This window comes from Monodon monoceros, unplaced genomic scaffold, assembly GCF_005190385.1.
Source record: "Monodon monoceros isolate NGI ecotype Baffin Bay Population unplaced genomic scaffold, NGI_Narwhal_1 Super_Scaffold_8, whole genome shotgun sequence".
Classification (NCBI taxonomy): Eukaryota; Metazoa; Chordata; class Mammalia; order Artiodactyla; family Monodontidae; genus Monodon; species Monodon monoceros.
The window spans coordinates 26,304,694-26,328,369 of record NW_021703785.1 but is presented as its reverse complement, the minus strand read 5'-3'; the positions used below and the strand labels follow the sequence as shown (position 1 = coordinate 26,328,369).

The following is a 23,676-nucleotide window of genomic DNA, read 5'->3' as shown; positions in this document are numbered from 1 at the left end:
AAACAAAAACAAAAACAAAAAAACAAAAAAAAACCACTGTGCCAAGAGCGTTCCAAGAAAAGCATTTAATTTCACACAAATTTCTCTCTTACTTTTGGAGAAGTAGTTTGTAACTGCTGGGTGCTTCCTTCTCTGTGCCAATAAACCTTAATAAAGCGATTGTTTAGCACTGCTTCTGTACTTGATATTGCTTTCTTTGCTTCTTCATATGTTGCAAATTGGATAAGGGCACCTTCAGGATCACCATTATAGGCAACCTAAGATTTAAAATATTAAGCACAGTGAATTTGCAAATGAATCTATTGCTTTATACAGTAAAATTCCCCAAGAAATGAAATATTGGTCCTCCAAATAAGAGTCTATCTTTACACTTCCTTATATCTAGATTATTACCGTAGCCTACTTTCACTCCAGAAGAAATGGTAACTGAGGACCGTTCAGAGTGGAATCAGAGCCTCCTCTATATAACACTTAGTAGAGAATGCTCACTGCACAAATGTTAAATACAAGCATTAGAATGTTTCACTTTTTACCCCCAATATTAAGGCTATGAGAAATAATCCTTATGTCACTGAGTGACATGACTTAGATCCCCAGAGTCAGAAAAAGTCAGTAAACTACTTTGAAAGGAGTGATCTCTAATTGAAAATCACAGAAAAATCCATCTGTAAAATTTTCCAAATTGGTAACCCTCACAAAAATATTTCCAAGAGCGTAAGAAAATTTAAGGTGGGCAGGGGGAGTAAGATCTACAAAACAATAGCAACAATCACATTTTACACATAAGGAAACTAAGATTCAAAGAGTACGTGATTCTGTAGATCCATACACCGAGTAAGTAGTAGATCCAGGGCTTTTTAGTGTTCAATTTCCTGTTCTTTCAATAATACCAGTACTTTCCAAAGTATGTTATATAAACTACTGGTGATGCAAAGCAATACAAAATAGGGATTAAGCACACAGACCCTGAATCAAGCAACCTCGCTCCAGATAACAATACCCACTCAGTAGTTAAGAATTAAATAGTAATTCATGTAAAACAGAGGGGGGGGGCAGTTATATTAGGATAAAGCTAAAAGGTTTCTTTAAACTAACTTTCAAATATATGTATTTTATAAATAATAATGCAGGTAGTATACAGATACAGCAGTAGGACCTGTACAGAGATAAGATACCAATCTCACCAGTAACTGAGGAAATACAAGTTGAAACAATAGTGAGATACCATGTTTTAACCCTCAGCTTTAAACTTCTTTAAATTTAATATTACTAATGTAGTTAACTGTGTAAGGAAAAGTACTTTTTAAAGTCTAGATCTAAACGTGGTAGATAAATCGAATTGCCATAAAAAGATATTTAGAGATATTCAAGATGCAGTAAATAACTACAGGGTAATATGTATACTAGAGACCCACATACTTTTAAATATGTACATATTTTTAAGTTTGCATACTGATTTATATAGGTAGATACATACTCACAGAAATACAAAACAAAAAATCCAAAATAACACATGGTAAATTGTTACCAATAAAGTAATAATATTATGGGTATATATGAGAAGAATGGAAGAGACAGAGAGCTGAACACATTTTCTTTAAATTCTATGTAAATCTCTACTGCCCCACCCTTTTTTGTTGAACTTTCTTTTCATTTTAGGGATTGACTGACTGATTTGGCTGCGTTGGGTTTTCGTTGCTGCCTGAGGGCTTTCTCTAGCTGCGGCGAGCTGGGGCTACTCTTCGTTGCAGTGCGCAGGCTTCTCATTGCGGTGGCTTCTCTTGTTGCGGAGCACGGGCTCTAGGCACGCGGGCTCAGTAGTTGTGGCTCGTGGGCTCTAGAGTGCAGGCTCAGTAGTTGTGGCGCACGGGCTTAGTTGCTCCGCGGCATGTGGGATCTTCCTGGACCAGGGATCAAACCCGTGTCCCCTGCATTGGCAGGTGGATTCTTAACCACTGCACCACCAGGGAAGTTCCTCATCTATTACTTTTATAATATTATTTTTTAAATGGAAAGAAAACAAATTTTTCCAAATATCAACTTAAGCTGTACTCTCTAACATTTATTCTTATCCAATTATGGGAAATAATTTAGTTCAAAAGAATGCTGCACAAACTGGAGAAGAAGCCCAACATTATTTCAATTTTCAACATATTACATAATGTAAACTCAATACTAAATAACCTCACAAGTAACATATACCTAAGCCAAGGTCTAATTTTAGGGGAAATCAAATACAAATTACACTGATATTTATCTTAAAAGATGTTCAAAAGTGGAAGAGAAAAAAGTAAATGTTTAAACTGATTATGGATTACCTGGTATATGGGCCCCCAAAGTATCTATTAAATGTGTCCCACCATAGGGGCAGCAAAAATAAATCTGACTGAAGCATTCTGCTAATGTGAAACTAAGGAAATGAAAACTACTTTAAGATTAGATTTTACCACTGTGGTTATTTAACTTTGCTGTAATTTTATGATAATCTCTATTAGGTAAAAAGTGTATAATAAGATCAATCAAGTCTCCTGCCTTTTGAAAGTAAATAGGTTATTCAAAATCACACATTTTCCTAAAATAAAAAGTTTCACTTCATATCCAATTTTCTAAACTTAAAATATTACCAAAGTTTCCATAATATTTTCTTATAAAACTATTTTTCTTACTATATTAAGATTCCCTCTCTAGATAATTAAGCAGAGACAACAGAATCACTTCAAAGCTCTTACCTGTAAGTTAACCAAGGTTCCAAATCGACTAAAATGCTCATTAAGTTTGCTGATATTATTTAATTCTGGAGGAACTTTTCTAAGTTCAAGTTTGGTATTTTCATTTCCAAACTGAACCTTTTTCTGGAAGCCTGGGCTGTTTGTTCTATTAAAATTTGGCCTGTAACAAAAATCAAGTTAATTAATACAATACATTCATTTATAAATCCTGATCCCTATCAAGTACAAAGGAATAAAGTTTTGCAACTTAAGTTCAATTTTTTTTTCAAAACTGAAATTGCTAGTTGATAAAGGGAATTTTTTTTTTCCTCAAAAAATGAAGTTTCCAAATGAGTAGTGTTCATTATCTTTTATGGAAGCCAAATGAGAAGGTTTCTTCCTCATCATTTGTTCCTTTCCACTTCTATTCCACTCCTACTTAAAATTCTTAGCAGAAAAGTTCTTAGCACCCTCTTTCAGTCAATTTGCGTATATAACCTTTGCCATTTCTGCAAAGGCTAACTTACTGAGATATTTCCTACTTCAAAACATTGATTAAAAGCAAGAAATGACCGTCTCGACCTCCTTCCAATTAAAAAAAAAAGTCAGAATTGTAGACCATACGTTTGACACTTGAAGAAAGGGGGTCAAAATTGTGGCCCAGGGAGGTTACATTGCTTGCCCTAAATCACAGAATTAAAGGCAGAAACAGAACTAGAAATTATCCATTATTAAACATATGTTAAAGCTCTAAAAGTGTGATCCCAGTCTTTCCTCAAACATGCAAATTTGTAAATGAATCATCAAACACACAGCCTCCCCTACCCCCACAAAGGCTGCTTTCTAACTCCTAACAGGAACTGCCCACATGTAAAGCCTCCTCTCATACCTAACCCTTCCTTCCTTCCCTAAGAGTAGGCTCATGACTATCCTTTAAACAGCTAGTATTCAACAACATTGCTAAGTTAAGGGGTGGGTTGTTGTTGTTTTTGTGAAGGTAGGGGGAGGTACAAATAGGAAAAATTATGTGCTCAACCACCACACCGTTTCTATAAGAAAGTACCTTCCAAGTACCAGACAACTAACTTACATATTTTTAGAAAACAAATACTATACACTTTAGTTGGGGACTGCCTACAGAATAAATTTTATTTTGAAAGAGACCACTATACTGTCACAATAATACTGCAACGATCCTAAAGATCACTGCATAATAAAATTCCTCAATTTCCCCTGCCAGCTTACTTATCAAACCAAGTCTTCTTTGTAGGAACTCCAGGCTCCCCAGAACCAATGGTTCTTTTTCTTGACTCTGAATCCACTACTATCCTCATACTGCTTTTATTAGGAGGCTTTTCTGTTTGAAACAAAAGAAAAGAAAGCATAGATTAATATTTTCTGTTAATCGTAGCCACTTCCTTAAATCTGCATTAAAAACAAAGTTCTGGATTTTTGTCCAAATATACATTTTAGAAGAAATAGAAATATATGTACATCTAAATACAGTCATCTAAGGGATTTTAACTTATTTTGAATTCCTTTCACACTTAACTGAACAATAATCAGTAATTCTCATATGTCAAATTAATAATAAATAAATCATCTTGGGGCTGAGTTTATAGTTTTGAAATTAAATGCACAATCTACAAGATTTAAAATTTAACACTAGTCTAGTAACCCTAAGACTCAATAACTTGGAGTTGTGACTGAAATGAGTTGCTTATTTAAACATCAGCATATTAACAAAATAAAATCATGTTAAATTAAAAAAGGTAAATATTCAACATTGAAATGCAGTGCAAAAGAGCTGTAAATATGTGCTACTTTCAACATTTTACATACACTTAGATGGAGTTTGACAAACACAAAACTACATTTAACCTGTTATTCCCAAATGACGCCAAAGTTTAAAACATGCTAACATTAGTCCACACGGAAAAAATATATTTTAAAACTCCTTTCTTAAAAGATGGATAAATTGGTTATATTAACTCCTATTCTGAGTATTTCTAAACATATAACCAAAAGAACTTAGGATCTGTTTCAGCACAGTCTCTCTTATGGCTACCACTATAATCTCCATGCAGGAGATCCAAATCTGTTCTTCCTCTCAATGAATGACATTATCATCTGCCCAATTATCCAAAACAGAAACCTGGTGTCTTTCATTTCACCTTCTCCATTACCCCCATTCTAAGTCCCCAAATTCAATAAATTAAAGGTGTTGTCAACTCTTTCCACTAAACTTAAATCTCTTACTTCCCACTGTTACTACCCTAGTCTAGCTACTTATCATCTCTTTTCTAGAATTTTTCAAACGCCTTTAATTGGCCTCCTATCTCCCCGCCCCCATATCCCTTACTCCCTCTGTTCCTAATCAAAAAGATCTTCCAGTTTCACAAAAGTAGCACAGGATATATGTGCTTTATTGACCCCCTTTTTCTGGCTAACTCTGACTTATCCCACGTCTCTACAGCAGATCAGGTGGAAACATCCAGTATCTGGCATTGCTGGCATTCACAGTGCAAGTTGTAGTTTCTTTGCCGAGTGGTATCTTCACAGGACCAGTTCTGCAACAGAATTTCTGGCCTTATTCCTGCCTCCTAAACATGTTCACTAGCCCTTTTAAAGAGTCTCTGAGCTATCCAATATCCTTTTGTACTTTAATATGTTCTTTATCTGAAGGTTCACCAAGAAAGGCAGTGATGTGTTTGCTCCAACTCATCTGTATTCTCTCACTCATATTCTCTTTCACTGTTATTTATTTAAAAGGAGTGCTTAACACACAGAAGCAAGTTCCTCTTGATATACAATTAGTAAATGTGTCTATTAGTTGTATTTACTGTGTTTTCCCCTGATATCTTTTTAATAAATTGTTTTTCTGCTTAGCATTTTCAGCACTGGTTTTGTTGATGGCAAATGAAAAACCACTTAGCCCTTCTTCCTACCTATCTATATCCAGTCAAGGGAGTGTCTATCAAGTTCTCCACTGCCTTAGAAATCTAGAAAGTACAATTATCACTTTTTTGATTCCAAGGCATCAAAAGGCCTAAAGTTTTTTCATTTGTTTAATAACAATAATTTCCTATAAAGTTGAAAGTATGAAGCATAAAAATATAGTTATCACATAATAGTCTGTGACAAATGTAAATGAGGCCATCTATAGGCTATTAGAAATGTATAATAATTATATAATGAACAATATTATAAACTTTTAATTATGTATATGTCCCAATCCAGGCCAGTAAATTTCAAACCAAATGGGCAATAGATGAGAACATTTTGAGGGGAGGAGGACTGAAAAAAGATAAGGCAACAAAAGTATAGGTCATCCTCAATTTAAATGGTTTGCTAAATCAGTTGTCTGGTACATAAAAACAATGTTATTAATGGAAAATATATTCCTAAACCAGCTTACAGAAATAGTACATGATGTACCTAAAGAAATTTAAAAAGTAATAAAATAATCATTATGTATAATGATTCTATAAGAAAAGGCATTCAAATTTCTAAGTAGGCATACCAGACATTTATATCTCAGTAGAGCCATTTCCTGTAACTTGTAACTACATGCATGTGGAGCTGAAATTACCATAATTCCAACTTCTATATGGTAAGATTTATGTGCAAGGGGTTTGATCCTTCTGTCTTCTCTCAATCACCAGCAAAAAACTGTCCTAGATTTGGGATGGGTCTAATAAATGTTGATCTATAGTGGCATACATTTATGCCACTCCAAAGCAGCAAGGTAAGAAAGAGATGATTTGATGTCAGAGGTTCCAGCAAGAGCAAGGAATACTGGTATAATGAAAAGAAAATGAGTGCTAAGTAGTGACCCAAAGAAGGAAGGGGTTTTCTCTGAACTAGTCAGGTAGGAGACACTCAAGGGACGAGTAAATACCATGAACAGCCATAATCTTAAGTGGCTACTTTTCAATTACAAACAATCTTATTTCCCTTACGTAAAAATTGTTAAGAAACCTTTTTTCTATTGCTGTTATTAATGAAAGTCATTAGAATGCCTCAAGGAGACTTTAAAAGGTGTGGGAGGAAAGGGACATCCACATGAAATGTTGTCCTGTGATCTCTCAGGATAGAAATTAAAATGTTCCTCAGTCCTCCACCACAGAAAGTTCTCTGAACACTCAAAGTAGATGCTCAGAATCTGACAGTTTCTAATGAACAAACAAAAAAAGTGCAAAGTGTAAGTAAACACAAGTTTACTAAACCACATTAGGTACAGACTGTTACTTATTTAAACAAGTTGGACTTTTATTCACAACTGACAATACATGACTTTTTTTTTTTTTTACTAGAAATAAAAGATGGCAAGGAAAGATTAGAAAGAAAATGGGATTTAAAAGTTAGTTGAAGTAGTTAGGAAAAAAGATATATTTTTATTGGCCTGTATAATATTTTCTATAATGTCTGACAACATTGCTCCATCTTTCAAATTAATGTGAACTCTCCCTCCTCTGAACCTTTGTATCAGTTTGCACCTCTGTATAGCACTTTTCCTGCCCTGGCTTGTGGACCAGTCTAAATTCTATCTTCTTCTCGCATTTAGAAATTATACCAAAAAGTCTGTCTCCTCTAAGAAAATTTTAAAAGCTAACAAGTCACTTTCTAAAATATAATTCTTTTTGCTTAAAGTATTATAAGCAAACCAGTATCAAATTCTAACATGTCAAAAGCAAACAAAAATAAAATATGTATCAAGCATTAAATTTGTAAGCTAATTTCATGATCTAAACTACAAAAGAATTTATCTTTAGGAATTAAAGCATTATTCTTAAAGAGTTTAAATGAACCAATTAAGACTGCAAATGATAGCATATACCCCCAAAAAGCTAGAAAATAAGGACTTTGGGGAAATTCCTTTCCCCTTGGATGACAGAATAAAATGTCACCAACACCACAAATAGGGTACCACACATTACCTTTTCTCTCATGTGAGACCAAAGGATCCAAGGAACAAACATAAGTATCATCCCTTACTCAACTCCAATAAACACAGGACTGACTGTTCTTTTCAAATGCTTTGCCACTCTTGATATTATGAAAATGATAAGAAGAAAAGATTCATCATAGTACCTCTGGGTGGCAAATCCATATCCCCTGATGTTAGTCCTATCAAGTTAGGCCTTTGCGCATGCACTCTGTGTCGATACATTGGTCTGGAAGTGTTTGTTATGCTTGGGGCTTCAGGATTGTAACCATCTGTGTCATATGTATCTGGTAATACAAAAACTGCAATTAAAAAACAATTATAAAACTCCTCTTGGTAATTTTTTTATACTGATAATAGAAAAAGTCAACTATGTAACATATTACTAATTCATAACTAACGTGCATATGTATTTTTAAAAATAGTCTTATAAAAATTAAATGTTATTAAAAACTTAGTTTTTTAAAAAGTGTAACTGAGAACTTATATTTAATGTGCATTCACCATGTCTACATTTTATTCCATATAATTTTAGTAAGAAAAACAGACTTGATAGAGCAATTCACTCTCTAGACATTTTTAAATTCCTCACCTAAAACTCTTCTCTAAACTATACTACATTATTAATACAGAGAGGGCCAAAACCGCACCTGCAGTAAAAAGAGAGGGTGGAGCAGGAGGAGGCTGGTGATGGATGCCAGTTGTTACCACAGTAGGAACAGAGCTGGTCGCAGAGTTTGGGGGAGCATCCATGCCAGATGGTTGCAAAGGAGGAAGTGGAGGTGGTGGTCCTGTCAAAACCAAAGAATAAGAAATATCATCTGAAAGCAAACAAATAAAATAAGTTATTGTATATCCAAACGTGATATTCTCCTTTAGCAAATTATAATATCTACAAACACCAAGCTCTTACAACTATATGAGTTTTTCAGGGTAAAATATTCATTTAATGTATTCCAAAACAGGTTTGTCTTAAGCTATAAAGGACTACAGATAGCTGGGATTCATCAGTAACATGCATAATTCAGGGCCACCCTAAACCACAGTAAACCATAGGTTTGGCACAGTCTGAAAAATAAGGAGTATATTCCAGATGGGAGCATCTTACTCTTAGTTCCTAACAGGCATCTATAGGATTACTTTAGATACTTTTAACAAAATCAAGCATCAAACTATCAACTTTTATAAAAGACTATGGATAGATAATATGGATAGATAATAAGTATAGGCAAACATATTTACTTACCTGTGACAGGTGGTAGACTGGGTGGTAATGGGCCTGGCGGTGGCACTGGGGGTCTCAGATTCACAGGTGGGGGTGTAAGAATTGGTGGTGGTGGAGGGAGTCCAGGAGGAGGTGGTCCTTCAACAACAGGAGGCTGTGCTGGGAAAGGCAGCATACCAGGAAGATTGACATCTTCTACAACTACCGGGTCACTTCCATGATCAAAAGGGCACATGTCTCCTCTCATACAGAAACCCTTTTCTGTGAGGAAGAACAATTAGAAAGAAATATGAAAACTGCTGGACATATACATTTTCTCTAAGTTAAAAAAAGTGGAGATATTTAAAAATAGGAATATTTTTAATATTGGGCAAATATAAGTAACCGTATCACAAGAGCTACCTACTCATTTCCAGTAATATAAAATATATATTAAGTGAAAATATAGCTAACATACCCACTAAAAAATATATTACCAAATTAAAATGAGTATACCCAGCTAGCAACATGATACAGCTTTAATACAGTTTACAAAACTTTTACAGTAAAATCTTAAAGAGTCTTCAATTCATTTATAAAATGTTTATATAGGTGATATTCACATTTCTAGGTTTTACTTACATGCTAATAACCACTGATTTCTAAAGAAGTAAGTTTTGTCAAGAATGTTTCAGTAGCCAATTCCCTGGTAGGTAACTCAGTAGATATTACTCTTGTTTGGCAAATTCCAAAAATATGTTAAGACTTGGTGCAAATAAACACTATCTTTAAATTAATATTCAATAGTCAGTGGTGACTAATGAAGACTTCAGTAATATACTGAGGAATTCATGAAGTGCTTAAAACTAATTTCCCACTATTTCCAATAGGTTAATAAGTCTTTGAGTGTGTATAACCTAAATTTACAGAGGTTACTCAGCTGGAAATATTAATTCGATACCTCATGAAATAGTTGACAGGCTTACCATCATAGTCTCTACACCGTTTCTTTGGCATTGGTGGTCTTACATACGAGTTATGGTCCACTTGGTCTTCATGAAATTCAGACCAACTTTCGGTAGTATTATTACCATGATGAGTAGGAGCAATTACTGTAATAGTGCTGCTCAAAGTAGGTACAGGGTAGTGGCCAGATGAAATATTAGGTACCGAAGAGACTGGAGTATAATTGTTTTCTAATGCATCTGCTCTATCCAGGTCATATTTAGGTTTTACCAGATCCCTTTCTGCAACAAAATATAAATGACTTATAAAACTACACTCTATTAAACAAAAAAAACAAAAAACACACATGTCCCCAAGCTAAGAAATAGATATTAGGTTCGCCAAAAGGTTCGTTTGGGTTTTTCCATAAGACGTTATGGAAAAACCCAAATGAACTTTTTGGCCAACCCAATATTTTTGCTAAACATAGAGAAAAAGTTCAAATTTTACACAATCCTCCTTTTAAAAACTATTCAATGTATATACAATGTTCCAAGATAAGCAATTTCTTTTCAATATGACCTAAACTAAAAAATCACACATAAACTTGCTGTACTTAATGAGATTTTTCTTTGAGCTTTACTTAGCAGAGAATTTTAAAATTTTCTTCATTGCAATCTTAGTATGCATAACTTTAGCCAACAAAACAAAATATACAAGTATGGTTATTTTTTCTGTGGTGAATATTTAGTTGTCATCCATTCAAAGGTCCTAGCATGGCTTTATACACTGAACACTATTTGTTGAAGATGAGAATGGATGTGTACAGAGGAAGAAAAAGGAGTACATAATAAACACAAAGAAATTAACTGGGCCAAGAAAAGAAAATTTACCAAGGAAAGAGAAAAGACATTAAGGAGATCAGTTAAGTGAAGCAATGTGCAGAAAGGCCTAATACACCTAGATCACAGGGCAGGGAAAAACTCTAAGAGTAACAGAGAAATACAGGGCTTATACAAAAGCCATAAATATTATTTCCTAAAGACTAAAAGTAACTATACAATAAAGTTCGCAAGGGTAGTAAAAATCTAAGTTGAGTAAAGGTGTTTTACTCTTAAGGTGTTTAGTTGTTCTACTGCCTGCAATATATCCCTTTCAATAATACACATTGAAAGAAAAATATGCATGTTGGAAATGAGACACTCCTGTAAACTCACACATCTGAAATGAAAATTTTTAACTGTTTTCATAGTTTTGAGGTCTGATATATGATAAACTGAACATACTTAAAATGTACAATTTAATGAATTTTGATCTATGTATACACCTGTGAAACCAAACATCACAATCAAAATAAGGTATATACTGTACATACTCATCACCCCCCAAAAGTATCCTTGTTCCCTTTTATGATCCATCCCTCCTTTACTTTATCCCAGGCAACCACTGAGTTGTTTTCTGTCATCATAGATTAGTCTGCATTTTCTAAAATTCTATGTCTCTGTGTCTCTCTCTCTCTCTCTCTCTCTCTCTCTCTCTCTCTCTCTCACACACACACACACACACACACTTTTTTGTGTGGCTTCTTTCAATCAGCATAATTATTTTGAGATTCATGCATTTTCCTACATGTATCAATAGTTCTTTCCTTTTTATCCATTCTATGGATATACCATAATTTGTTCATCCATTCACCTGTTGATGGACGTTTGGATTGTTTCTAGCTTTTGGCTATAACAAATGAAGCTGCCATGATCATCTGTGTATGTCTTTGTGTGGAAATACACTTTCATTTCTTTTAAGTAAACACCTAGGAGTGGAATGACTGACTGGATCATTTGGTAGGTATAGGCTTAACATTTTTAAGATACTGTTCAAGTGTTTTCCAAAGAGTTCCAGCTTATCTCCATCCTCACCAACACTGGGTAAAGCAAGTCTTTTTAATTTCAGTCATTCTGATGGGTGTACAGCGGTAATTCATTGTGGCTTTAATTTGTATAAAATAAAAATTTTTAAAGAAATTTTTAAAAAGCATTCACTTGGACTCACAAAATACATCAAAATAGAAAAAAATAAAGATAACATTGACAAAATTAAAACAATTTTTAAAACCCTCAAATACAGAATTTTTTTCACAATGAAAGTGCCAACCAAAATATACAGATATGTGGATTATTTACCCCTGCTTCGGGTCCTGCTTCTGCTTCTAGTCCTGCTTCTATCTCTATCCCTGTCACGAAGCCTCTCTTTACTCCAACTTCGACTCCGACTCCTGCTGTAACTGCGACTTCGCCCTCGTCTTCTATTGTACCGGTCTCTGTATGAATCTCTTCGAGGAGGGTTTCGATCATAATCTCTTTTGCGAGAACGATCATCTTTTTTCCTCTCATCACGACTTCTAAAGAAATATATGATCACTTTTATGAAAATATTTAAGTGGATACAGGAAAAACTCCAATTAAAGGCAAAAGTTCTATTTTATTCTTGTACCACCATGATTCTTTATCCCACCATCAGAATACAAACATAGGAAACTCAAAAAACTGAAAACCTGAACATGACCTGCTAAAGTACTCTAAAACCCCTAAGGAAAAAAAGAACTCTTTTGAAGTCTTCATTTTATACACAAATGCTTCTATACATTAAGGGATCTGTACATATGTCCTGTAGTATATATTGTCTTGTACACAGTCTCATACTTATAGGCATATATTACATGCACTGCACTCTAAATGCTTTTGAAGCCTTAATGGGAAAAATAATGTATTCACTCTAAAGGGAAACTTTGGGCAAAAAAGGTCTCACATGAAGACTTCACTGGAATTTGCAGTTAGGAATAAAAATAATAACAATAACAAACATATGCTGAGCACTGTTCTAAATCTCACTTCCAGGACCAACAAATCTCACCTAGATATTCTTGGTAGAAAAGGAGTGAGTTATCACTTTCCTAGACCAATAAAAGAGTAGATATTACTTACCCCTATGTAAAAGAAAATCAAGTCTAAATATTCATATAAAATAAAAGCAATGTCTAAACATTGAACATGGTTCAAAGAATCAATCACCTATTTTCTCTGTATCGGGAGCTTGACTGAGGAGGACTGTGATTTAGCCTTCTAGAAAACTTCTTCTCTCGTTCTTCCTCTTTTGTGATCTGATACACAAAGAAAAATGTGTGCAAGGTTAACAACAGTTATTCCTTGCCATGTTACTGTTTCAATGACTTAACTGATATTAAAATATGAGCAACAGAGTCTTCTTGTGAAAGCATTAAACAAAATAATGTCTTCTAAGTACAATCATTTAATTTAACAATAAAAGACAGGCTTGCTGAAAGTTAAAGTGAATGGTAAAGAAATTCATAAATGCTTATCTTAGATAACAGTAGCAAGAAAAACATTTTAAGCAAGTGTCCTCATTTTACACATCATTAATGGAAAGCCAATTTTATTCCTTCTTTCAAAAGTCCATTCAAGTTTTGGTTTCATGGATTTGATCTGGCACCAAACACATTAGGGACTAAAGGAGAATGCATTAGAACTAACCAAGTCATAGAAAAAGAAAACATTTGAGAAAAAAATACCTGTGAAAATAAACAAACAAGTGAAAACAGTTCTCTAGTTTCTCACAGCAGTATGACAGCTATACATTCCTCTTTCCTACAATTCATATTATATAATTAATATAATGCAGCCCTGAAAAACATTTCCTTGATCAGTGCTACTTTCTGTAGACCAGTTTTCCATGCTGCCCAAAAAACTGGTTCCACAGGACATTAAGAGGTGTTATTAGAGAAAAAAGGATTCAGAGGATAAACAAATTCAGAAAATATTGAACATGAGCTTCTGTAAATATGATACGGCTCAAGATTTTGCATGTTTAATAAAAACCCTAAGATATTCTTATGCACATAGTCTACAGATAGCATAAATATGTCCCAGTTTATGCCAGCTGTTTCAGCATTCCTTTGGGTAAAAGCCTCTCACTGTCAAGTGTCTCACACTGGATGATAAATTAAATGGAAATCCTATCAACAGACCAAACTCTGAGAAATAATACTTAAAAGCCTTCTTTTAACAGTTTGCCTTTTTCTTTCTTGTAAGTACTTTTTTTGTTCTACTCTTCCTATCCATTTCAACCTTCCCCCCTGCAAAAACAAAACAAAACAAAAAACCCTCCTGATGCACTTTTTCCCTTCAGTTTGCTTCCATGCACTCTTGTAAATAAGTTAGGTTGACAGACTGTCACATTCCATGGTACCTGCCCAACTGCTAACTTTCACAACACCCACAGCATTTAAAGTCCAGACTGCCATCTGACATTTCGGTTCTGAAAGATGAGGGATAAATATCCTTCACAACTGCTCAAGACAACTGTGGTGAAATATTATTATATCAACAGATGTAAGACTAAGGCTTACTGCTTCTCAAACAAAGAGCCCGTGATTTACTCAAGATTTCCAAGAATTAAAATATAATTTGCAATTATCTGGAAAAAATTCTGGAACCAATCCAGACTTCCATCAATGGGTAAAATTTAAATAAATTATTGTATATCTCTATGTTGCATAAGCAGTTGCCAAGACAATATCCACTATCCCATTCTTCCTTACTAACAGACCCCCTATACCGTTAGGTACAAAACATGCAGTTATAAAATTATTTCTGGTCTTCCTCTGAAGACAGAAGTGATGGGGGTGTCTTATGTATATGTGCATGTAACTATATATATATATATATACATGTGTGCAAATATGTTCAGATATACAGAGACAAAAATACATTTGAGAATTATATAATACATATGTAAATACATATGTAAATTACAATACATATCATACATACGTAAATATTATTATATAACACATATGTAAATATAACGAACATATATTACTTATATAATCTGGAAAAAAACAGAGTATCAGGAGAAAAAAAACCAAAGGCCACAACCACACCCACCACACAACAATGTCTCAACAATAATAGCAACTATCATTTACTGAGAACCTACTTTGCGCCACACACTCTGCCAAGTGCTTCACAGACCTTATTTTACTATTCCTCACAACAGTCCTATAATATTTCCATTTCACGGCTGAGTAAACTAAGGGTTGGAAAAGTAATAATTTCAAGGTCACAAAATGGTGGTAAAAATTTTTTTTAATTAATTTATTTTATTTATTTTTATTTTTGGCTGCATTGGGTCTTTGTTGCTGTGCACAGGCTTTTCTCTAGTTGCGGCGAGCAGGGGCTACTCTTCGTTGCAGTGCGCAGGCTTCTCATTGGCTGGCTTCTCTTGTTGCAAAGCACGGGCTCTAGGCGTGCGGGCTTCAGCAGTGTGGCACTCAGGCTCAAGTTGTGGCTCGTGGGCTCTAGAGAGCAGGCTCAGTAGTTGTGGCACACGGGCTTCATTGCTCCGCGGCATGTGGGATCCTCCCGGACCAGGGCTTGAACCAATGTCCCCTGCATTGGCAGGCGGACTCTCAACCACTGCGCCACCAGGGAAGCCCCAAACGGTGGTAAAAATTTAACCAAGATTTGTTTGACCTAAAACTAGGCTAACCATGGATATATTATATTAATAGCTTAATTGTCAACGATTATTTTTGTTAAAATTACAAGCTTTAAACATCAAACTGAGGAAATTTGAACTATTATATGATTATTAAACAAGAGGGTAATCTTGTATGAAAGGTAAACACCTCTTAAAGTATGAAGTCATTTACATTGCCCTGTGAAGGTCCTTTTATTTGACTACCTTAAAAATAGTCCCCTACAGGGCTTCCCTGGTGGCGCAGTGGTTAAGAATCTGCCTGCCAATGCAGGGGACACGGGTTCGAGCCCTGGTCTGGGAAGATCCCACGTGCCGTGGAGCAACTAAGCCCGTGTGCCACAACTACTGAAGCATGGGCACCACAATAAGAGAAGTCACTGCAATGAGAAGCCCGTGCACTGCAACGAAGAGCAGCCCCCGCTCACCACAACTAGAGAATGCCCGTGTGCAACAAGGAAGACCCAACACAGCCAAAAATAAATAATAAATAAATAAATCTATTTAAAAAAAAAAGTCCCCTACAAAATGCATGTAGGCAGAAGCAAACAGATCTACTGACAATCTAACTGTTTTCATAGAACACAGATAATAAGAGTCCATACCTATAAATACTGTGCAGAAAAGAGTTAAAGGCACTCCTGAGACTGTTATCTTTAGAAAGACCTGCTGATAAGGTAAGCCCTTAGCTGGCATCTGCAAACAACAATTTCTGGAAGGTTCACATCATTCCCTGATAACAATAGCTCACTATGCCTAAACTGTCTGGATAAACAATATGGTCTATGCTGAACATCTGCTTTCCTTCTCAGAGTCTGGAATTTTGGTACATATAAGGCTGAAGATGCCTATGTAACCAGCGCTAAATAAAAACCCTGGGCACTGTGTCTCTAATGAGCGTCCCTGGTTCACACATGTTGTCACTACTTGTTAAGTGCATCTTCTTTGACTCCACTGGAAGAAACCTCTGGAAATCTGTTCCTGTTTTTCCCCAGATTTTGCACCATATACTTTTTTCCCTTTGCTGATTTTGCTTTGTATCCTTTCACTGTAAGAAATCATAGCCATGAGTATGACTATATGCTCTGAGTTCTGTGAGTACTCCTAGTGAAATAATCAAACCTGGAGGTGGTCTTGAGGACTCCCAACACAGATAAAAATAAATAAAACTAAAAATAAATTAAAAAAAATAAAACTCAGTTTAATCACTCCAAATATGTTTTTAAAGAACATGTAAAGTTTAACACAAATTCTTACCTCTTCTTTTTTTATATCTTTTTCTTGGTGCTGAAAAAATTCTACCTTTAAGCTTCCTGATGATGGCTGCTCTGGAGGAGGTAGATAACTCTTTGTATTCACAGCATCAAAAAGTTTTTCCACAAATATCTGTGTCTCTAAAAATAAAACCAAAACCAGCATAGATTAAAAAACATTTGCTAAGATATTTATTCTCTACTTCTCCACATCAGTATGATGAAATATGCCTTGATTTTTTATAAATCTAAAAATTATACTAAGACCAACAGCTTCCCAACCAGTGTGCTATGGCACAAGTCCCATGGTAATACCGATCCATTCAATTCTCAGGATGCTGAGGGCTAGAATGGCTAGAGCCTCTGGGTCAGTCGCTCCCAGCCATCACTAGTCTCCATGTATTCTGCCTAGTGTGCCAAACAGAAATATTATCATTACCTAAATGCTGGCAAGGTGAAAAAATTTGAGAAGCACTGTGCTAGACAACATCCAAAGTAGGTTCCTAAGCAGTACTATCTTTCAGTCATTTTCTTAATCTCTTAAGAAAAAAATAACAGCATTCTTTAAGAATAAGCATATGGATGTTAATGAAAGAAAAGATTTCCATTATAAATAAGCTATGGATATAATCAGTAATAATACTATTTGTTCAACTTTGTTACAGTTAGAGTCTGTCTCTTAGTGAATTCCTTTAACACTCTCTGAATCTTATTGTAAATAACTTTTTAAATTAGTATTTTTAAACCAAAGATCTTACCTTTTTGAAGAAATACATCCAGTTGATCAATACATAACGCCTTTAATTCTTTTTCACTTTTGTCTTTCTTTACCAAAGCGAGAACATATTTTGCCAGGGCTGATGGATCTGCATCACAGCTGAAGAAAAAAGCAATGTTGAAGGAAATTTAACCATAAAAAATTGCACATTCTATGAATTCCAGTTACAAACTAATAGCATGATAGTTCAATGAGTTAATATATGTAAAAAAGCATCTGGTACATAGAAAGCAATGAAGAAATATAAGTTTCTCTCCCTTATCTTAATATGCTTTACATGGTATATGTAGTCATCATTCAGTATTCTGCCAAATACACACTAATACATGTATTAAAGATTCAGTAGGCTCTATTATTAAAAAAAGAAGTTATAACAAATTATAAACAACACCAAAACATCAAAAACTAATAATTAGTGTGGTACCAATAAAAATACCAAGAGGCGGGCTTCCCTGGTGGCACAGTGGTTGAGAGTCTGCCTGCTGATGCAGGGGACACGGGTTCGTGCCCCTATCTGGGAAGATCCCACATGCCGCGGAGCGGCTGGGCCCATGAGCCATGGCCGCTGAGCCTGCGCGTCCGGAGCCTGTGCTCCACAACGGGAGAGGCCACAACAGTGAGAGGCCCGCGTACCGCAAAAAAAAAAAAAAAAAAAAAAACCAAGAGGCTATTCTCCCCCAGAACAAGGTAAATAATGGTCAGAAAAACCCTGAAAAAGAGGACAATAAAGGGAAACTTGAAAACATACCACACAATACAGAATTTTCATGAAAGAAAAGCAAGTTTAGAAATAGACCCAAATATATATAGAAACATAAATTTTATAAAGGTGACATCCAAGTCAAGGAAGAAGGGATGAACTACAAAATAAATGGTACTAAGAAAACTTGGCAGCTATCTTTCTAAAAAATTAAGTTGGACCCATAACTTATTCCATATACCACAGTAAAAACATGAAACCATTAAAGTATTAGAAGAAAACAAGAAAAAGTTATTTTACAACTCTGGAGTAATGAAGACCTTTTGAATTATGAGAGAAAATCCATATATTGCACAAGAGTAATTTGATTATACAAAAGAAGCAAAAACTTAAGAATGTAAAAAAGACTTAAAAGTCAAATGAAATACTAAACAGAAAAAGAAATAAAAATGATTCTTAAATATGAGTAAAAATATAACATCATCCATAAGATAAATTCAAACTTAAGCTATACTGAAATATCATTTTTGTTATAAAGTTGATAAAATCTAAATATATGGAAACACATTCTGGAGGCAAGACAGAAACAATCAGTTTTCATACATTATTGCTGCTGAGAGTAAACTGGTAGCTCCTAGGGTATGGCAGTAAAAAGATCACAAATACAACTGACCCAGCAATTCTACTTCAATGAATTAACTTTACAGATATACTTACATGTTCAAAATGATATGTGTACAAGTCATTCAGTGTCACACTGATTGTAAAATCAAAAATCTGCAACTGTCCATTTACAGAGGACTGGAAAAAGAAAGTATACTAAATCTACACAAGGGAATGGGATACAGCAAAAAGACAAAAAAGAATGAGGAAGTTTTCATATCATGGAGAAATTTTCCTATCAATTTGTTAAGTTTAAAAAGCGAGATAGAGAAAAAGCTTGTATAGTGTATTACCATTTGTGTGGGAAGAAAAGGAGATTATATATTTGGGTTGGCTTATGTCTGAATAATGAATAGCTATAAGTATAAACAAGTAACTATGGTTATTTGTTGATGGGGGTAGGGAGTAGGAAGTGAAAAAGAAACAGGGTCAGGAGGGAAGAGGGAAAGTTTTTGATGCCCAAACCATGCCCATCCAATTGCTAAAAAGCAGATAATTGTTTTTCAACTAAGCTGAAGTTGCTACCTATTTAATTAAAGATCATTTTACAAGTTATGGTAAATAATAATAAAATAATAGCAATAGCTAAGCACTAACATTTACTGAACCCTCATTTGCGCCATGAACACTGCTCCACACTTTACATTCTATATTTAGTTCTCATTTTACTGATGAAACTGAGGCTCAGGAAAAAGTTAAGCAAACTGCCCAAGACTACATGTAAATTAGTAACAGAACCAAGATTTAAACCTAAATTTCTTACTCTAAAGTCTGCTCTCTTAACCACTACACCAAATTGCTTCTTACAACGAGCTACCCAAAAACCAGACCTCCAATTTACTTACTGCTACAAACATCTAGTTACAGCCACCAACTCCCTATCCATCCTAGTAAAAGCCCCCTACAATACCTCCCTTAGTTGCTGTCCAAGGCACAGTTCCTCTAATTTACTTCCTCCTGTACTCTCCCCTTAGAGTCCACTATTTCAAACAACCTCTAAATTCCTCAGCCATGTTTGCCTCACTTTCTTTCTACTCTTCTTCTATGCCACCAACTTGGCAAAATCCCAAGTTAGAATCCACCCCCAGCTTAGCTTCTCTTAGTTTCATGCCAGTAACATAAATAATGCTCAGTAAATTAAATTTTCAAAGGATACTGATGACACAAAAAGACTTACCAATTACAGTTTTAAAAAAAAGACAAATACATTAGGGAATTACAGTAGGGAGAGATGACTACAAATGAGGGGGAGAGATAGGATAACCTAATAGTTCATTTGAGGAAAAACAGATACATACATGATACATGACATCCTTCAATTCATTTTTATCGCTCTTTATTGTAACAACTATTAGCAATTTTAACTCTAACAATACTAAACACAAAATAGAAATTCCACATGTTCTACCAAAAGTTCAAATGCTAGAATATTAATAAGGAACTTATACACATTAAAGCTAGAAAATACTTTAATACATATACCAAAAAGTCTTAATTCCTATACATATCTGGAATGTAACAGTTTTACAGAATTATAGCAGTAACATGTCACTGAATCAAAAAGTACATCTTAAAGACACTGGACAGCTTTGGCTGCACAGTAGAAACACCTATGGAAAATCTGACTGCAAGTGAATCAACAGGTCTAATACAACCATCTGCATTTTGCTTTGTTTGTTTTATAAGAGCTGTACAGATAAGTCTGATACAGTATCAGAGTTGAGAATTACTCTATTAAGGAACTAGTACAGCATTTATCATATAATGTTAAGACTCCTTAGTGTACATCTTTGTGGTGACTGTGACTTCAAACTCTTCAATCTTCCCTTCAAAAGGCAGAGCCCAATTCCCCATTCTTTGCCTTGCTTCTAAACAAACAGAATACGGCAGAAGTGATGGTGTCTGATGTTTATGGTCAGACACCATCTAGGTCATTTGCAATTATATATATATTCTAGAGAAATCAGCTGCTATGTTTCAAGGACACTCAAGCAGCCTTACAGAGAGCACCATGTGGCTATGAAATGAGGGCTCCAGGGAGGACTAAGGTCTCTTGCCAAGAACCATACATGAATGAACATGGAAGCCGATTCTACAGACCCAGTGGAACCTTGAAACAACTGCAGCACTGACCAAAAGCTTGACCACAATCTCATGAAAGACTCAGAGCCAGAAATACCTAGCTAACCTGCTCCAAATTTCTGACCCACAGGAATGATATATGTCATGAGATGATAAATGTCTGCTGTGCTACTAAGTTAAGTTTCAGGGTAATCTGTTAGTAATTATATATCAACTTTTCTCATAGATCTATTTCCATTTATTTACAAAGACTTGAAGTGGGTTATAACCTAAACAGGAAAAAAAAAAAATCATTTCAATGGTACATGAGATTTTTGAACACTTTCTCTTTGAAATTTATTTCAATATATTTATTTATACCAACAATTTTTTAAATGCAGACAAAGTGATTTGTGGTAAGTTAATTTTTTCATGTTTATCACAATGAGCATTATTAAATAATGCTAATATTAATAATGCTAACGTTAATATTGTGCATTAATATTAAATGCACAATATTAAAGATAATATTCATGTTGGTAATTTTGTGAGAAAAATTTTAGAGCCTGCTTTTCACTTAATTGCTAGTGAAGATGATGATATGACTCCAGAGACAATGGGCCATGAATTTTCCCATTTTTCTGAAACACCAATTAAACAAGGAATTTCCTTTAGCAAAAAGTCCACAGATAAGGATATAGGAAAGAGCTGGACAACGAATTCAAAGAAACTGGAGAGGCTGGGGTCAGCCTCTGTGATGAAATAAGCATGAAGAAATGGGACAATAACCTCATGATGTATCTACAGATACACTTATATCTGGCAATCTGGTAACACTGCATGAGAGACCATGAAACAGTACTTTCTCATGTTAGGTAACCTGAATAAGCACAATCAACTAAACATTAACCTAACTAGACACCAAGCTGAACATACTTCAGTTTACTGGAAATCACTGTGATACATAATACTATCACTGTGTTAAACAGTTTTATTGCAACTGTTAATGAACAAATTCAGAATCTCTACATTGAGTCCAAATGCTATAGTCTGATTGAGTATTGGTTTGATTGTTGTAGTGAATTTTCAACTTAATAACAGCCTTTCTAATAACTGTCACTTTACATTTCTCTTAACTAAACACCAAATCTATTCCATTCCCTCCATTATTTTTTAAACAGGACACTTTAAAAGTGAATTAAAATGTTAGCAGCTAAAAATGTGGAGAAAGACTTTTGCGATTTTTTAAAAATTATTGTGGCCTAGAATACAGTTTTATAAAACAGCAATCTTTGCTGAACAATCTTTGCTCAACATCTTCTATTAGAAGCAATTCAAACCAAATCAAGAACCAAAAAAAGCCACAACAATCATAATGAATTAACTACCATACAAAAAAATGTTAAATACTTAAAATAGTCTGAAAGGTAGATTACTTTTTAAAATTTGTTAGACTGCAAATTACATAGTAGAAGCAAGGTTTACAATTTCACATTTAACAACAGAACAGGTAAATATGCATTTGGGAGGTAATTTTTCTTAAGTCCTATAGGAAGCCACTTCATTTTTATTTTAATAACTTCTGAAAACAAAAAAGGTATGTAGTTACAAACTATAGCTAAGTAAAAAATAATCTGAACCACAGAAGTTTAATAATATACCAAAATGTTATGGATCAGGGACAAAAGGCAAACTGTGTGTTCTCTTTTCTATTTATCTTAATTAAAAGTACCAATGCTACTTCATCTGAACATCTAGCAATAATAACCTGCTATGCAAAATTAATGAAGTAAAAATGTTTAAATTACTGAATCAAAAGAAAACTATATTCTGATAGTAAGGGGTTACTTTTAAAAACTGTCTCCATGGTAAGCAAGATTGTTCACGAGGTACTTTAACTATACCAGTTGATACTGCTGATGATAGGTTTGTGATTTGAATGACACATTATCTTGTCAAAGCTAGTCTTTACCCTCTGCTACACTGCCAGCATTCTAGAAACATGTGAAAGAAAAGTGGGGCTGAAATCTTCTTTCAGATCAGGGAAAGAGAAAAAAAGAATCAGATTTTGAAAATGTTAAGGACAAAGAAATAATACTGAAACAGTGACAAACTTCACTCCTACCTTAGAAAAAAGGCTGAATTCCCACTAAGTCTCTGTTCCATAAGTACTTCTAAGCCCAGCAAAAACATAATCTGCCAATAAAGTACAATTCTGACCACAGAGTGCTCCAACTTCAATTATCCTTCTGTGTGTGTGTTAGGGGTAGGAGGGTGGGCGCAGTGAGGGCATAGAAGGAGGGGAGCAGGGAAAACACAACAAAAACCAGAAACTACAAAATAAAGAAGACATGGCTTACCAATAGCACTGTGGAAGGTGGGGTGAAGGGGAAGCAACTAAGTATTTCAACTTAAAAAAGTCAAATGAGATAAAGCATTGAAATGGAGGAAAATCATAACCAGAGAGGAAACAGTGCAGCTCTCCCATGCAGTAGGGAGTGCCACTACTTTCACTTCTAGGTGCCACCTTTTATAAATATATAAACAAAGTCAAACATTCTTAGAAAATGACCAGAATGGTAAATGGATATCATTATCAGATAACTTGCTAGGGATTCTTGTGTAGCCAGACAATACACACACAGAAGCCATTCTCATATAAACAAGTGCTCCGAAGAGAAAAAAATGCCAGGTAATGGGATAAACTATAGAAGAAGAGGAATGAAGGGAAAAAAAGAGGAAGAAAGAAAACGGAGGGAGGAGAAGGAATGAATGAGGAGATCCTAGATAAGATTATCAGGTAAGGATATTTAAACAGGGTCAGAATTTAAATAGGGAACAGAATGGAGTGCAAGCAAGCTTT

The 23,676-nt window shown here is 34.7% G+C and overlaps 1 protein-coding gene across 8 annotated transcripts in view; it reads right to left on the bottom strand.

Annotated features, from left to right (window-relative positions):
* RBM26 (RNA binding motif protein 26) overlaps positions 1 to 23,676 on the bottom strand; it is a 77,830-nt gene that overhangs the window by 31,950 nt on the left and 22,204 nt on the right. For 2 of the 8 annotated variants that reach the window (XM_029209851.1, XM_029209856.1), the window contains exons 2-12: positions 17,370 to 17,488; positions 16,616 to 16,752; positions 12,874 to 12,962; positions 11,986 to 12,203; positions 9,847 to 10,107; positions 8,903 to 9,142; positions 8,307 to 8,477; positions 7,803 to 7,958; positions 3,954 to 4,065; positions 2,730 to 2,889; positions 93 to 257 (exon numbers count right to left, since the gene is read on the bottom strand). In XM_029209851.1, the coding sequence (XP_029065684.1) occupies positions 93 to 257; positions 2,730 to 2,889; positions 3,954 to 4,065; positions 7,803 to 7,958; positions 8,307 to 8,477; positions 8,903 to 9,142; positions 9,847 to 10,107; positions 11,986 to 12,203; positions 12,874 to 12,962; positions 16,616 to 16,752; positions 17,370 to 17,488 (1,828 nt within the window). The remainder of the gene's footprint in view (positions 1 to 92; positions 258 to 2,729; positions 2,890 to 3,953; positions 4,066 to 7,802; positions 7,959 to 8,306; positions 8,478 to 8,902; positions 9,143 to 9,846; positions 10,108 to 11,985; positions 12,204 to 12,873; positions 12,963 to 16,615; positions 16,753 to 17,369; positions 17,489 to 23,676) is intronic. The other 6 variants (XM_029209853.1, XM_029209857.1, XM_029209855.1 and 3 more) reach the window with 4 other exon arrangements.